The 16910-nt window shown below is 39.6% G+C and overlaps 2 protein-coding genes and 1 long non-coding RNA gene across 7 annotated transcripts in view; 1 reads left to right on the forward strand and 2 right to left on the reverse strand.

Annotated features, from left to right (window-relative positions):
• Positions 1–16910, forward strand: part of LOC123977320 (NLR family CARD domain-containing protein 3-like) — a 274498-nt gene that overhangs the window by 121356 nt on the left and 136232 nt on the right. The gene's annotated exons all lie outside the window — the stretch shown is intronic.
• On the reverse strand, positions 3413–12541 carry klf11a (Kruppel-like factor 11a). 3 transcript variants are annotated; one of them, XR_006826633.1, is made up of 5 exons: positions 12409–12530; positions 8325–8546; positions 7179–8061; positions 6322–6759; positions 3413–4120 (listed from the first exon to the last, which is right to left on the reverse strand). XR_006826633.1 is itself a non-coding variant. In XM_046059945.1 (5 exons), exons 3-5 carry the CDS (start codon positions 8535–8537, stop codon positions 6464–6466), a joined length of 1392 nt encoding a protein of 463 aa, XP_045915901.1. In that variant the 5' UTR covers positions 8538–8546; positions 10611–10734; positions 12409–12541; the 3' UTR covers positions 5477–6463. The 3 variants fall into 3 exon arrangements, 2 of the variants coding, with proteins under 2 accessions (XP_045915901.1, XP_045915900.1); XM_046059945.1 differs by lacking the exon at positions 3413–4120 and adding an exon at positions 10611–10734 and having other exon boundaries at positions 5477–6759; positions 12409–12541; XM_046059944.1 differs by lacking the exon at positions 3413–4120 and having other exon boundaries at positions 5477–6759.
• LOC123977363 overlaps positions 15154–16910 on the reverse strand; it is a 15014-nt gene continuing 13257 nt past the window's right edge. For all 3 annotated transcript variants that reach the window (XR_006826639.1, XR_006826638.1, XR_006826637.1), the window contains 2 exons: positions 15649–15748; positions 15154–15266 (listed from right to left, as the gene is read on the reverse strand). This is a non-coding gene — a long non-coding RNA (uncharacterized LOC123977363). The remainder of the gene's footprint in view (positions 15267–15648; positions 15749–16910) is intronic.

The raw sequence follows: 16910 nt of genomic DNA on the forward strand, positions 1-16910 counted from the left end.
TACATAGTGTGTATACAGTGTGTGTATATTTTTACATCTATGTAGAATGATAACTGTATATAGTGTGTATACAGGGCATATATTATTTATACGTCTGTGTAGAATGTTAATTGCATATTGATTGTAAATAGTGTGTATACAGTGTGTATATACCTATATAGAATGATAATTGTATATAGTGTGTATATTATTTATACGTCTGTGTAGAATGTTAATTGTATATTGATTATACATAGTGTGTATACAGTGTGTGTATATTTTTACATCTATGTAGAATGATAACTGTATATAGTGTGTAAAAAGTGTGTATATTATTTATACATTTGTGTAGAATCTTAATTGCATATTGATTGTACATAGTGTGTATACAGTGTGTATATACCTATATAGAATGATAATTGTACATAGTGTGTATATTATTTATACGTCTGTGTAGAATGTTAATTGCATATTGATTGTACATAGTGTGTATACAGTGTGTGTATATTTTTACATCTATGTAGAATGATAACTGTATATAGTGTGTATATAGTGTGTATATTATTTATACATTTGTGTAGAATGTTAATTGTATATTGATTGTACATAGTGTGTATATTATTTATACGTCTGTGTAGAATGTTAATTGTATATTGATTGTACATATTGTGAATACAGTGTGTGTATATTTTTACATCTATGTAGAATGATAACTGTATATAGTGTGTAAAAAGTGTGTATATTATTTATACATTTGTGTAGAATGTTAATTGCATATTGATTGTACATATTGTGAATACAGTGTGTGTATATTTTTACATCTATGTAGAATGATAACTGTATATAGTGTGTATATAGTGTGTATATTATTTATACATTTGTGTAGAATGTTAATTGTATATTGATTGTACATATTGTGAATACAGTATGTGTATATTTTTACATCTATGTAGAATGATAACTTTATATAGTGTGTATATAGTGTGTATCTTATTTATACATTTGTGTAGAATGTTAATTGTATATTGATTGTACATAGTGTGTATATTATTTATACGTCTGTGTAGAATGTTAATTGTATATTGATTGTACATATTGTGAATACAGTGTGTGTATATTATTTATACGTCTGTGTAGAATGTTAATTGTATATTGATTGTACATATTGTGAATACAGTGTGTGTATATTTTTACATCTATGTAGAATGATAACTGTATATAGTGTGTAAAAAGTGTGTATATTATTTATACATTTGTGTAGAATGTTAATTGTATATTGATTGTACATAGTGTGTATACAGTGTGTATATATCTTTACACCTATATAGAATGATAACTGTATATAGTGTGTAAAAAGTGTGTATATTATTTATACGTCTATGTAGAATGTTAATTGTATATCGATTGTATATAGTGTGTATACAGTGTGTATATATCTTTACACCTATAGAAAGATAATTGTATATCGATTGTATATAGTGTGTATACAGTGTGTGTATATCTTTACACCTATAGAAAGATAATTGTATATCGATTGTATATAGTGTGTATACAGTGTGTGTATATCTTTACACCTATAGAAAGATAATTGTATATCGATTGTATATAGTGTGTATACAGTGTGTATATTATTTAGACATTTGTGTAGAATGTTAATTGTATATCGATTGTATATAGTGTGTATACAGGGCATATATTATTTAGACATTTGTGTAGAATGTTGGTGTTAATCATGTGTGGATAATATATCTGTGTATAATGTTATTTTAAACGTATTTAAAGAGCAAATATAACATGAGCTGGACTTCAGTTTAAGATAAATCACAACACAAACCGAGTGTTTTCTCTTCAGAGAGACTTTAAACCTGCAGCTGATGGTGATGAAGATCAGGTTCTTCATCAGGTTCTGTCCTGGAAACTAAACCACATGACCAAACTAAACACGCAATACACAATACATAACTCAAAGGCTGTCATTTTGTGTTTACAAATTATATGAAAATTTTGAGCATTAAACAGTTTTCCAGCATTTCCTGCATAAATCTTTCTGCACCAATTTATGGTGGAAATGTTTTTATTTAAGATAAAACATACCTTTATTAATCCACTGTAGGAGAAATTCAGGTTGACACAGCAGCACAGAGGAATGTAAAATAACAATATCCAATAAAAGTATAATCAGTAACATTCTACGTAGATGTATAAATATAAACACACTGTATACAATCAATATATGAAAATTATTTACAAGTAGAAAAAGTCAACACTATTATGAAGAATAGAGCCTTATGTATAGGAAAACACAAAATTCAGGCAGCAAGTGACAAATCAAACTCTGAACCTCTAACAGAATCTAAGTCAGTACAGAATTGTCATTCTGTTGATTAAGTCTTCCCTCCTCTTCTGTCACGTTGACGTGGAGAGTACTGAAAACCAAAAAGAAGTTGTAAAAGTTAGTGACTGGTGAATCTTTTTGTTTTTTTATAAACAGAGATTGTTTGGTTGTTTTTTTTCGTTAAGTAACTTTTTTGGACAATGCATATTTGTTTCTACTATATTTTACTTGCATTGCATGTTTTCGCACTGTGCAAATACACCTTTGTCAAAACATTTACATTGTTATTTAACATTTCTTGGTGCAAGCCCTTTTTCAGAACATTCTTAAAAACAAATTATGCTTTCAAAAAGTGTTGGAGACCCCAGTGTCAATGACACAGATGTGCAACATACATGTTAAAGCTGGTGAGTTAAATCTTTAATACAGATTCATATTCTGTATACTAACTAGTAACTAAATATGTCAAATAAATGTACAGTACCTTTTGAGATGTAGTGGATTAAACAGTCTAAAAATAACATACAATTTAAGTACCTTCAAATTGTCAGTACAGGTTGTCAGTAAATGTACATCAGTATATATTCCACCTCTGCTGTACTGTGTATTTAGGTTCAACATTTAGAGAAATATGCTTATTTGCTTCATTCCAGAGTGAGATGTCTGATGTCTGTGTGTCAGGACATGGTTAGTTAGCCTAGCTTAGCATAAATACCTATAACTCTCCCTGAAACCACAAATTGTAGGTTCTATATTCAAGTTTGTAAGATATGAAACAAACTTTAGAGGTGTAGGTAGGTGTACTTTTAAACTTTGGACAGAACCAGGCTAGTTTTTTTCCAGTCTGTATGCTAAGCTAGGCTACAGGTTTGGAACATTAAACTGACCTCTGAATATCTCACATGTTGGACTCTTTCTTTAACTTTCCAAGAGGAAACTCAACAGAAAAACAAAATAATCCAACATTAGCATAGCCATGTTTATAATTTTCAATCTATTGTCCCTCATCATTTCCTCTAAAAGTACCCAAAAACAAAACTAAATGACCTCTGTTGAAATGTAGTCCGGTGATGAAAGAACAAACTACAAACCAACACGTTTGTTTGTGGTACATTTTTATTATAAAAGCCATATTCTTCACCATTGCTTACAGGCTAACGCTCAGAAATGGGATTATTCCGATATAAGCCGTTATTATTAAGAATAACATTTAATAACATGAGGTATTTTCTTACTGGCTACACTATGGGCCAAATCAAGCTATCAAAAACAGCACTTTCTCCTCAACTCAAATGTTTATTAAATAAAAAATAATGTGTAAAGCAAAAGATAGTAGGTAGTATCACAGTGAGGAATACTGTCCACTGACAAAATATCAATAACTCGTACTGTCAATAAATGCAGATACATGTAACATTCATATAGATATCAATATATTTACAATATTTACAGGTCACAGACAAATTAACAGAAGTAGGCTAATAATAGAAGCACGATACGGAGGCTTTGGCAAAAAAATTAAAATAGAAACGAGTGTATACAATTTGCTAAACGTGACATTTACACATGAAGTAAACATGATTATACACAGAGAGTACAAAAACAAGCAAGATTTAAAAAATCCAGTGCAATGTCAGGTTTTTGTTTGTTTCTGTCCGTGGATGAATAGCAGCCTGTCTCCTCCTCCTCCTCCTTCCGTTTGTGGTTTGTGGGAATAAAATGTCCTGAGCAGGGCGGGAAACTCGCTCTGTCCTCGGCTGGTGGCTCCGGCTTCGTCTACATCGCTTCACCTCAGATATTCTTGGTCTGAATTAGATTACGGAAAAGCTCTCATTATTTCAGCTGTTATACAAATACCTTAATTTGAGTCAGTTTAATTTCTGTGGCATTTTTGCACCTTATTCTGATTTATTTCTAAACACTGAACAGGCAGAAGGACATTTTTGCACTGTTTATTTCTTCAAAATAGAAGTAAAATATCACCTCAGTTATAAAAATTTTACAACATGACAACTGCTGAGTCAAACCTTTCAACCAAAACCAAATCCTCGAAAGCTGAACTACTAAAAGGTATAAAGTTGGTCCTTGCAGTGATCAAACACAACACATGATTGGGGGAACTAGATCACTGTGAATATTTTGTGTAAACACAAACAAATATGGTTTCCACAGTAAACATGTAAACAAACCACTGATGGTGGAACGTCAAACACTAAGGAAAGCGTGTGAACTTCTGATGAAACTGCAGATAAAATTCTTGAATGGATTGATATGAAGTTTGGAACAGATATTGATGATGCCCAGAGATTCATGAGGTGCTAAATGCTAACATTAGCATGCTAAATGTACATATCAGAATGTGTACATTTAGCATTTAATATGCTAATAAGCATGTCAATATGCTAATAATCTAACATATTAAGGTTAAGGTTACTAAATTTTATCATTTACACATGCTAACTGTTAGCTAGTTAACATGCTAAACATCAGCATGTTAACATTTTATGACATTTAAAAAAAATGGCAAATTTGCTAACATGCTAACATTAGCATGCTAATGTACAGCATATTAACGTTGGCGCGTTAGCATGCTAATAAGCTAACATGCCACGGTTATCTTACTCAATGTTAGCATATACACATGCTAACTGTAAGCTAGTAAACATGCAAAACATCAGCATGTCAACATTTTTATGACATGTAAAAAAATTGCTAATTTGCTAACATGCTAACATTAGCATGCTAATGTACAGCATATTAAAGTTGGCAAGTTAGCATGCTAATAAGCTAACATGCCACGGTTATCTTACTCAATGTTAGCATATACACATGCTAACTGTAAGCTAGTAAACATGCAAAACATCAGCATGTCAACATTTTTATGACATGTAAAAAAATTGCTAATTTGCTAACATGCTAACATTAGCATGCTAATGTACAGCATATTAAAGTTGGCAAGTTAGCATGCTAATAGATTACATGCTATGGTTATCTTACTAAATGTTAGCATATACACATGCTAACTGTAAGCTAGTTAACATGCTGATGTTTAGCATGTTAACATTTTATGACATGTAAAAAAAATGGCAAATTTGCTAACATGCTAACATTAGCATGCTAATGTACAGCATATTAACGTTGGCGCGTTAGCATGCTAATAGATTACATGCTATGGTTATCTTACTAAATGTTAGCATATACACATGCTAACTGTAAGCTAGTTAACATGCTGATGTTTAGCATGTTAACATTTTATGACATGTAAAAAAAATGGCAAATTTGCTAACATGCTAACATTAGCATGCTAATAAGCTAACATGCCACGGTTATCTTACTCAATGTTAGCATATACACATGCTAACTGTAAGCTAGTAAACATGCTAAACATCAGCATGTCAACATTTTTTAGACATGTAAAAAAATTGCTAACATGCTAACATTAGCATGCTAATGTACAGCATATTAAAGTTGGCAAGTTAGCATGCTAATAGATTACATGCTATGGTTATCTTACTCAATGTTAGCATATACACATGCTAACTGTAAGCTAGTAAACATGCTAAACATCAGCATGTCAACATTTTTTAGACATGTAAAAAAATTGCTAACATGCTAACATTAGCATGCTAATGTACAGCATATTAAAGTTGGCAAGTTAGCATGCTAATAGATTACATGCTATGGTTATCTTACTAAATGTTAGCATACACATGCTAACTGTGAGCTTGTTAACATGCTAAACATCAGCATATCAACATGACATGTAAAAAAACATAATGCTAATTTGCTAATTTTAGCATGCAGCTGCAGTTACAGCTGACAATGTAGCCTGAAATGTCCTAAAAAGGCCAACGTACAGACGACAAAGCCTTCTGATTTCATGACCTTTCCTGGCGCTGGTGTGTCGGTTAATGAGTCTGTCGGTGGATCACGCCACAGTAACCTGTTTAATATGGCGGCCATCTTAACTAACGTTTGTTAATGAGAGCAGACTGTGTGTTAATGACCCTGTTGTTCATGTAAACGTAGCCGGAGCCCAGTGAACATCTTCACTGTGTTCGCCAGCCGAGCGATTTGTAGAGCACAAAAGATCCTCCTGATGTGGAGCCCCGCCCTCGAGTGGCCCATGGGGGCTCCTGACTGAGTGTCTTAGTTGGCTGTGGGGACCAGCATGCCGACAGGAAGTGCAGAGCCTCTATTTTGGCCTTTGGGCAGGGCCACTTTGTTGAGGTCCCGGGTTTCGGCAGGCCACGAGGACGTCCTTTTGGTGGTCATGTGCCGCCGGGCGTGTTTGGTCAAGTGGTCGCTGCGCATGAAGCGGCGGTCGCACACGTTGCACACAAACTTTTTCTCGCCAGTGTGTGTCCGGCGGTGGCGGGAAAGCTCGTCGGAGCGGGCAAATTTTTTATCGCAGCCTTCCCAGTGACAGCTGAATGGCTTTTCACCTGCGGAGGAAGACGGGAAGACACAAACACAAGATGTTCAGGATTTTGTATCACAATTAAAGATGCTCCGAGTTTTGGGATTCAGTTATTCAACTAGTTTAGCTAGTTTTCCCTTTCCTTAAAGCAACAAGCTAACAATGGTCAGGACACGTTCTCATCCAGGGTTTCACAAATAGACGCTTTTTTTCCAGTAGCTTTTTAACACCCCGGGTACCTTTAGCGTTGTTTTTGCACATGTCGTGCTCCACAGTCAAGTTAGTAAGAATAAATATGCAATGTCTGGGTAGACTTTCAAAATAAAATTTAGTTAGGTTTAGGAAAACATCATGGGTTGGGTTAAAATAACTATGTTAGGTACATGACTTAAATTGCGTAAGTTAAATAATTAAAATGACCCCTGTGGCGCCTCAGTGTCTTACCTGTGTGTGTGCGAAGGTGAGCCTTCAGGTGTGAGCTCTTGAAGTAGGTCTTCTTGCAGCCGGGGAAGTTGCAGACATAATTTCGTCTGCGGGAGAAGTCGGCTTGCGAGGTGCCGCCGCTCGCTCCGGTCGGCATGTAAATGGGAGCCGGGGCCAGGGGGAGGAGCTTGGTATTACCGAGGGTCATGACAGTCTGCGGGCCTTGCGGCGGCTGGGGGATGTGCTGCTGGGGGACCACGAACATCACAGTCCCCTGTGTCACGGTGGAACCCACCAGCAGAGGCTGGGCAAAGCTGGAAGGAGACTGGGGCAGGATGGGCTTGGGCCCCCCATGAGTCTGCACCTGAACCGGACCCTGGACGAAGGCAGAGATCATCCCCGTCCGGCTGCTCAGCGGGAAGACCTGGCAGAGGACCGGAGAGGAAGAGACCGGAGTGGAAGAGGAGGATGAAGGCAGGGGGGAGGAGTGAGGAGGCGACACTGAGGAGGGAGGAGAGGACGGGCTGTCAGGAGACGGAGGAGGTCCGTCCTTCTCCTCTGGAAGAATCTCTGGAAGTCCCGGCTGAGGCGGCGTGGAGGTTTCTGTCGGATTAGTGGTGGAGGGAGGTGGAGGAGGAGGACGAATGTGGAGGGGGTCGGCAGTGTGGCGGATGACGCTGGTGGCCATCGCTCTGCTGGATGGAGCCACGCAGGACGACTCTGCCTGAGGTGGAAGTGCTGAGGTGTCTGAGGTGAAGGGGGAGGAGGGCTGTGGGAGGCAGGTGAGGGAGTCACTGAGGGGGGCGGGGCCAGGGCGGGGTAAGACTGTGCTGCAGACGGGGCTCAAAGCGGAGGTGGTGGTGGAGGCCTCAGCAAAGCTCGGACTGTGAGGTGGAGTCATACACTGAGGGAGATCACAACACGGATGAGATTTTATTTAAAAACAATGCACCATATGGAAGAAACATCCGATGGTAACAGAAACATTTTAAACGTAAAAACAGTTATATTTTATTAATTTGTTTGTTGATCATCACATTATTGCTAATTTACAAACCAAAAGCCAGTTTAGTACTTAAATCTATAGTCTGGAATCCAGTGTTTTTTTTAGCATAGTTTATTTTTTCAGTTTTGAAGCAGATTTTGGATTTAATAAATGTTTCTTACAAGTGAGGACAGAGCGATCAGGTCTTTGGGTGTGTCCCCACCCTCCGGGTGGAGATGGATGGAGTCACAAGAGTCGGAGGTGGGGGTCAGTGGGCGTGGCTTGTGCGACCTTTGACCCCAGAAGCTCATGCTGACCAGTGCCTCGGCAGCCTCCAGGTCGTGGTACTCGATGCACGGCTTTAGCTCCATGGTCGTCACCGTCCGGCTGTCCATAGGGTCAACCTGAGGAAGAGCAGGATTCAAAATGGACTGGAATAAATGAGCAGAATTGAAAGCAAAATCACTCAAATCTAAACGATGCCAAATTTTAGCCACATTTTTTCCCATGTTTTTAAAGTACAATCTTTGCCGGCTAAACACATTGATAACAGCAATTATATTATTAATTCAAAATAAAAATAGCAAGTAAAAGGAAATTTTATCACCACTTCGCTTTCATAAAACTCATGTGTCTGTCAAACTTTCACCTCTTTCTAATAAAAAGGTTAATCCGATTTCACAGGGAACCTAAACCAGGTTTTAATCATGTTGACTCCATGATCGATTCAATTCAATTGACAAAGGGCCAATTCAAAACATTCATTGCACTTTTCATATAGAGCAGGTTAAGACCGCACTCTTTGTAATATTAGTTACAGAAACCCAATAGTTTCCACCATGAGCAAGCACTTGGCGACACAAGCAAGGAAAAAAACGACTGGGTCAGTCTCACTTTTAGCCGGGTCAGGTTGCAGGTCTTATGTGATAAATGATGTGAGGGCAGAAAATCAAGTGTCTTCATTTTACAATGACTGAATAGCTCAAGGATCCCAAATGTGTTGTCCTCCAATGAAAACATGCTCTGTGATCTCTCTGTGTTTTTTGTGCCCCCACAGGATACTTCTCTACTGAAAATGAAAATGTCCTGCTCTGATTTCGGAAGTGTCTTCTTATTTTCACAAGAATTGGGATCCCAAATGGGTTTGGCCGAGTTCCCTCCTGATGAAGACCTTCTGTAATGAAATGTCCTTTTCCCTACAATGCTGTTTGTAAGATCCTTTGTGTCCACTCAGTCGATTTGTCAGCCAATAAGACCAAGAAAAACAAGTATCTTGTTTACACCGCAGCTTCAAATATGAGTTGGGATCCAAAAAGAGTTGATTAAGTTTCCTCAAGATTCAGACTGAGACTGTTCCCCTTATGGAAATGTCCTTCTTTCTATAGCCTAATGTTCTTGGTGTCTTCTTTTCACAACAATATTGAATATCATGTGGGATGCCAAATGTGTTCTGCTTAGTTCCTTCATTATTATATTCTTTTGTGTCCAGAGGATCCGTTTTATTTCTTGGCTAAGAAGATTTAAATAAGTGTCTTCTAATTTTCATAATTACGAATTACTAAATAAGAATTTTCGATCCCAAATGGGTTCAGCTCAGTTCCCTTCTGATTTAGACTTTATATAATTAAATGTCCTTTTCCCTACAATGCTGTTCTTAAGATTCTTTGTGTCAAATCAGTCGATTTATCAGCTAATAAAATCAAGATAGGCAAGTATCTTATTTTCACACAATGCTTTAAATATGAGTTGGGATCCAAAATGGGTTTATTAAGTTCCCCTTAACATTCAGACTGACTGCCATTCCTACTTTCTATAATGCTTTTATGTTCATTTTGATTTCACAGCTAACAAGATGAAGGTGTCTTCTTTTCACAACAATACTGAATATCATGTGCCGAATGTGTTCTGCTTAGTTCCTTCATTAATCTGTCTGAGACTGTCCCCAAATTAAATGTCCTGTTCTCTAAAATATTGTTTATTCTCTTTTGTGTCCAGATAATTTCTCAGTGTGTCTTCTAATTTTCCCTGAGTTCCATTGTTCACCTGAGTTTCTACAATGTTATGTTCTTCCGTTTTATTTCACAGCTGAGTCGACGAACAAATGCCTTCTTCTTTTCACAGCAACTTTCAATGAGTTGGGTTTCCAAATGTGTTTGGCTGAGTTCCCTCGTGATTAGCATAAGGATATTTTTTAATGTTCTAGAAAGTTTGACAGCTAATGAGACGAACACATTGTCTTCTTCTTCCTTTCACAGTAACTAAATAATGAATTGGGATGCCAAATGGCTTTCTGGACATGGTTTCAGACTGGTTCTTCCTTCTCCAATGAAAGTGTTTTGAAGCTTTTTAAAACTTTAGTCCAGAAAATTAGTTAAACTACAACATACTAACAGCAGCAGCGATGCAAAATGTTTACGGAGTTGTCCGCTGCTGCTGGTCACATTTACTGTAAACGACTTCATAATGACCTGGTCGACTGGACATCAGCTGGTCCTCAACCAGCAGTCTATTCCTCTTTCTTCTTCTTCTTTTGGGAACGCATACCACACACCTAATTACCAGTGACGCCACTGTCTTCCCACCTCCTTCCTCCTGAGTCGTACCACCACATAGGAAGAGGAAGGAATACAAGGAATACAATAGTAATAATAATAAAAAGCGTCAGAGGCAGCCGGAGGGAGGAAAAATGACACCCAAAAAAATAAAAATACATTTAGGTGGGAGGTGAGTGGAGGGACAAAGGGTGCTCGGCTAAGTTGGCTGGCATCTGGCGAATGCCCAGTTGCACGAACAGGAAGAGTGGAGGGAGGGCGAGCGAGGGGCGACAGACCTAGATATATAAATGGAGAGAGAGAGAGAGAGGGGCCCACTGCAGCGGGTACACCCAGCCGACAGGGAACCTCCCCTGCACCCAGAATAGATGACTGGAGGTGGAGTGCCAGATTTTACGCGCCCCCCACCCAAAAAAACCCTGAACGAAACAAGCCACGCCTCCCTCATTAGCATGCACCGACTCACCCCTGAGAGAGAGAGAGAGAGAGAGAGGGAGGGAAAGAGAGAGGGAGGAAGCTCCCAACAGGAAGTGTAGTTGGAGAAAACAAAGTCAAACAGACAGTATATCGTGCTCCGGCGCTGAAATTTCCCACGCACAGGATCACACAAACACATCACACATAATGAGATTACAGCAGCAGGAAACAATGCAGAGACACTTATTCACATTACCAGCAGGGATTAATGTGACCGCTTCATAATTATTTAAATATTCATGTAAAAACCTGATCACTGACATGAATTAGCCCAGATATTGATTTAACTCTCATCCTTTCAGATGTTTTTGTGATTTTGTTTTCATATCCCTGTTGTTTCTTTGTTGTGCTCGGGCTGCTGTATTCAGGTGCAGCTTTTAATGAACAAAACCGAGCCTGAATCTGATTAATCCATCAGGGGATCAACAGAAAATGTATGATTCTAATGCTGACATTTGAATTTTGATTGACAGATACTTAATGAGAAGGGCACTCACATGTTGCTGCTTATTAAAATGCATATATATATTTGCTTAAGTCTTTTATGATATTTTAGGTGTTTGGGCAGAAAACGTGGGCTTTGGAAAACTGTCACAGGCATTTTATACATCAAATGAACTATAGCTTGCATTTTAATTGACGACAAAAACACATCAAAGCAGCTTCGGATATGAGGTAATATTAATAATCAGCAGATCTAAAAAATAATGTGACATTTTACATACTTCATGATTAATCATCTACACTCGCGGCAGTTTAATTATTATTCCATTAACAACAGGTAAAACACCTCCTCCGCACACACACAGCTCATCACAACCAGTGATGATCCAACAACAAAGACAAACCACCTGATTCTGCTCGTAAACAATAATAAACAGCAGTTACCAAAACAAAGACTTCCTCCTGAGTGTGAGAGCACCTTTAAACTTTACGATGCAGCGATGCACTGCGGGGATGCAACTGTTGTGCACACGCACCCAGGAGACACTGGGTTCACTATGACCTCAGATAAACCAGCCGACAGCAACAACATCCCGCAGAAACAGCCGCAGGCGGCTTCACCGAGCTCACCTGGAGCCCGTTAACCCGCTCCAGCGGCTCACCTGAGAGCCGCGCGTGTTGTTATGAAGCTGCAGGTTAACGGCTCAGTTATAACAACAACAACAACAACTTTATAACGACACCTCGGCCGTTAAACAGGGCAGTTGCACCTGCCGTGCGGCGGCGGACTCACCTGACAGCAGCGCTCCGCCGTGAAGCTGAGCATCAGTTTAAACCGTGCGGGCAGAGGCGTGAAGCGGCGGCGGAGACGGTACCGGGAGCGCGAGCAGGCAATAATAAGCGGCGGCAGACGGGCTTCAGCTGAGAGGAGCCGGAAAAAAAACAAAAAGAGCAGAAAAAAACACAGAAACAAAATTCAGAGCAGTCTGGCGGGTGGTAACAATCAGCCAATCACAGGCAAAGGTGTAGCGGGCGGCGGCCAATCCGAGGTGAGGCGGTGCGTGATCAGTACGTGGCCGCGACGCGATTGGCCCGACGCGGGGTGCGTGGCCGTCGGGGGGCGTGGCCGGGGAGTCAGCGGTGTCAGAGTAAACCCGGTGAACCCGGCAGCGCGCGAGAACTGGGTGAAAGGCTGGGAAGCAGACAGGCGCGGGCACGCGCGCGAGAGGCATGTAGCGAACAACTGCAGCGAAAACACGCACAGAAATAACACTGATCAACAGAAACAAGGGGAGAAAACACAGGTTTAACATGTTGGCATGGCTGAAAGGACTCACAATAACACAACTTCATTAGCTCTAATTCTTAGAAACCTATTCATAAACACAATTATTACATTTGGTGTTTTTATCATGTTTCTTTTTAAATCGTTTTCAATGACTCTAATCATATTCTAATATTATGGTCATGCAAAATATAAGAAATCAACACAAATATATGTTATTTTTATTTGTGTATGTATTCTGTTTATTGCTGGTTTCATGGTTAAAATGACAAATGTAAACTTATCTTCTCACAGTTTGTCCATTAATTGATTAGTCAGTTGACAGAAAAATAGTCTTAGAAAATTGATATTTTTGATTGAAACACATGCTGGTTCCAGCTGAAATGATCCTCTTCTTTATTCAATTTATTTATTTAACCCATTCAGGTCAGGGATCTCTTTTATAAGGGTGATCTGGCCCAATCATCAGCACAAAAACATTCCAGACAATAATAATACCACAAGAAAGATTTACATACACATGAAATAATTGAGCTAACTATGGTTGTAAATTGAATATGACTCAAAACAAGTTATTTAAATGTGTCACATTAAGTCCCTAGGAAATATGGGCAAAATATAATCATTAGTTGCAGCACGATTTGCTGTTTTTTGTGTTATTTATAGTATCAACCTGTGTAAATATATTCTACTGTTACACGCTGCTGAAGCCGATATAGACTCATGTAAAATGTAGATGTAAACACGAGTGTGTGGAGGAGGGGAGGGGAGCGAGTGAGGACTGCAGGAGCACTGGATTCTTTTTCTTTTGCACATTATAAAACATCCTTCTACAGACAGAGCAATGTAAAGCTGCAGCTGCACAGGTCAGCACGGCGTCTAACCTGATGTCAGATTAAGACCAGAGGGTGAAAACATTTCGTCTGCTGGTCAGGCTCAATGCAAACTAAGTGTTTTTAGATGAAGCAGACGGGTTTCTGCAGCAAATGAATATCAAACCATGAAAAACAACCTGAACAAGTCGCCCTGCTGCATGTCTTTACAAAGTGGAAATGTGGCTGCAGCAGAGGAAGGTGGTGGTGGTGGAGGGGGGGGAGGCATATTTCCCTTCACGTGCTGCGTTGACTCAGACATGTGCCCGTTAAACTCTGTTACAGGAAGAAACAAAGGAGGAAATAAAATACTACTACTAAGAAGAGACGGACCGGAACAAAAGAGACAAACCAAGAGCTGAGACCCTGCAGCTCGGAGGCCCTCAACATATTTCCTTATTGTCTTCTTCCTGTGCCATTTCCCTCTCTGCTATCTTACCCCCCCCCCACCCCCCCACCTCCTCCTCACCCCATCCTCCTCACCCCCTCCCCGCCGGGCCGATGAACCCGGGGACTCCTATGCGTCGAGGTTGTAAACAGCCTCTCCAATAAAGAAGTCCAGGGCGGGGCTAGGAGGCAGCCGGAGCACCCCGCCATCCTCCCCCCCATTCCCTAACACACACTCCTGCACATGCCGGCCCAGCACCGGCTTCTTTGTTGTGGCTGCGTGTTAACCCTTTACGCTACTGCGAGAGGCCGGAGGCCGAGACACACCGCCACCATCATCATCATTAACGTGACATGAACAAACAAGGGAGGAGGAAGAGGGGGAAGGAGGGAAGGAAGGTGGAGGTGATGGTGGCCTGTGGTGATACGTCATCTTGTCTGAGATAGAGGCAGACAAAGAGCTCATTTTAGTCCCAATGGCTGTTTGTGATGCTTTATCTAACAGTAGAAATCTCCCCAGATCACCCGCTCGCCTCCAAACACCTCTCGGCGGCGGCGAACTGGCTTGCTGTGCAGCTCGTACACAAACCAGATTAAGGGCTTCATTATTCAAAGTAAATTAGCTCAACATGCTGCCGTTGTAAACGTCTGCAGAGAGAGAGATGTAAACTCAGACACACTCAGAGAGAAAACTGGGACAAAAGCAGGATCTGGCAGCAGGCAGGGGTGACGTGAGTTCATTTTCATTTTCAAGTTCAGTGAGGTTGTGAAATAAAAAAAAAAAATAAAAAAAAAAGGAAAAAAGAAAAACACACGGGCGGTCCGTCCATACAAAACGGTTTCCAGGCAGAAAACACTGCCAGACTTGTGCAGGAGGAAACCAGAGAAGAAGCTCAGCTCTGGCAGCTGTTTGCAGGATGAAGTCAGAGCCTGCAACCGACTAACTGAACTCGGGATGCTTCCCTTTCTGTAAAGTTAAAGACAAACTCCTTCCTTCTGTTGCAGCATGTCTTTATTTATTGGTTTATATCACAGGGACAGTACATATTAATAAACACTGCTGTAATCGCTGCAGAGTTTTGTGGTCCTGGACAGATGTTCCAGTCGCTGTAAAAACACAATATATAAGATTAAAATGATGAGATCATTTATAAGCATGCAGAGCGATAATAAAAAGAAAAGCAAACATTAAAGTCAGTAAAAACATCACTGAGACACCAGGCTCATAACACACAAACATCCAAAACAATGAAATAATATATTTATGTTAACAGAAATATGGACTAAATGAGGAAATATTCACCCCTTGACTCCCTTGACAAAAACAGGAGTTGGTGGTCTGACTTTAAGTCACAATAATACACATAAACCCACCGATTGAGGCAGCAGCAGACCAGAGAGGTAAAATTACTGTTTTTGTCAAGGGAGTCTGGTGGCTTTCAACAGAGCGATATAGCGGCTGTTTCTGGTTAAACAAAAAGGATCTTACTCTAAAAAATATCTCTGCAGGGATCAGCGGCAAAAACAAGCTTGTTAGTGGTTGTACTTTGACAGCGCTGCTCATCATCAGTCTGTCAGGACGAGCTTCACTTGGATCAACACACAAAGCAAAAATGTTTGAAAGGCAGAAATAAATGCTCGGCTCTGGTGACCCTCCATGTTACCGCAGGGTCAAAGGTCGCCCCTCCTTCTTGACTTCCAAGAATGAGACCTCCAGGAACTACAACCCCCCTCCCAACACACTCTCAATGCTCACGTTCACACGTGGCTGCTGTTTTTCAGCCGTTTCATGTTTCTGTTCATGTTAGGGGACCAAACTACTGATTTAAAAGTTTTAATGTTTATCCCAAATCCTCACGCACACATCCGGTAAGTCTGAATCATATAAAACATCCACAGACCAACGAGAGGTTGGTGCTTGAATCCTCCTCCATGTTTTACAGTCAGTCTAACATCATGGTTAGGTTAGTTTCACACTTTAGTTAACTGCTAACAGAGCCTGAAGCATCACCACGTTTGCTATGGTTACATGCAGGTTAATATTCCTGATTTGGGCAGATTCAGAAAAAGAAAAGCAACCAGAGCCGTCCTCTCGGATCAGAACAAGAACTTTTAGTCTATGACTTTAGAACCTGGGGTTGTTTAGACATGAATGCAGAGTTTAGTTCACAGATTAAACCCGGATTGTAGGCTAGTTCATGATCTAAATCGTAAATTTACTCCTTGTGTTAGTCACTGAATGAGGTTTAATCCCTGAATTTAGTTCTTTGGGTTTAGTTCTTTGATTTAGTCGCTCAGTTTAGTTCTTCGGTTTAGTCGCTCAGTTTAGTCCTTCAGTTTAGCTCTTTGGGTTTAGTCCTTCAGTTTAGCCCTTTGAGTTTAGTCCTTCAGTTTAGCCCTTTGAGTTTCATTCTTTACGTTTAGTTCTTTGGTTTAGTGCCTTAGTTTAGTTCTTTGAGTTTAGTTCGTCAGTTTAGTTCTTCAATTTAGTTCTTTGAGTTTAATTCTTCAATTTAGTTCTTTGAGTTTAGTTCTTCAATTTAGTTCTTTGAGTTTAGTTCTTCAATTTAGTTCTTTGAGTTTAGTCGCTTCAATTTAGTTCTTTGAGTTTAGTCGCTCAGTTTAGTTCTTTGGGTTTAGTCGCTCAGTTTACTTCTTTGAGTTTAGTTCTTCAATTTAGTTCTTTGGGTTTAGTCCTTAAGTTTAGTTCTTCAATTTAGTTCTTTGGGTTTAGTCCTTTAGTTCTTTGGT

The sequence above is a fragment of the Micropterus dolomieu genome, linkage group LG10, assembly GCF_021292245.1.
Source record: "Micropterus dolomieu isolate WLL.071019.BEF.003 ecotype Adirondacks linkage group LG10, ASM2129224v1, whole genome shotgun sequence".
Taxonomy (NCBI): Eukaryota; Metazoa; Chordata; class Actinopteri; order Centrarchiformes; family Centrarchidae; genus Micropterus; species Micropterus dolomieu.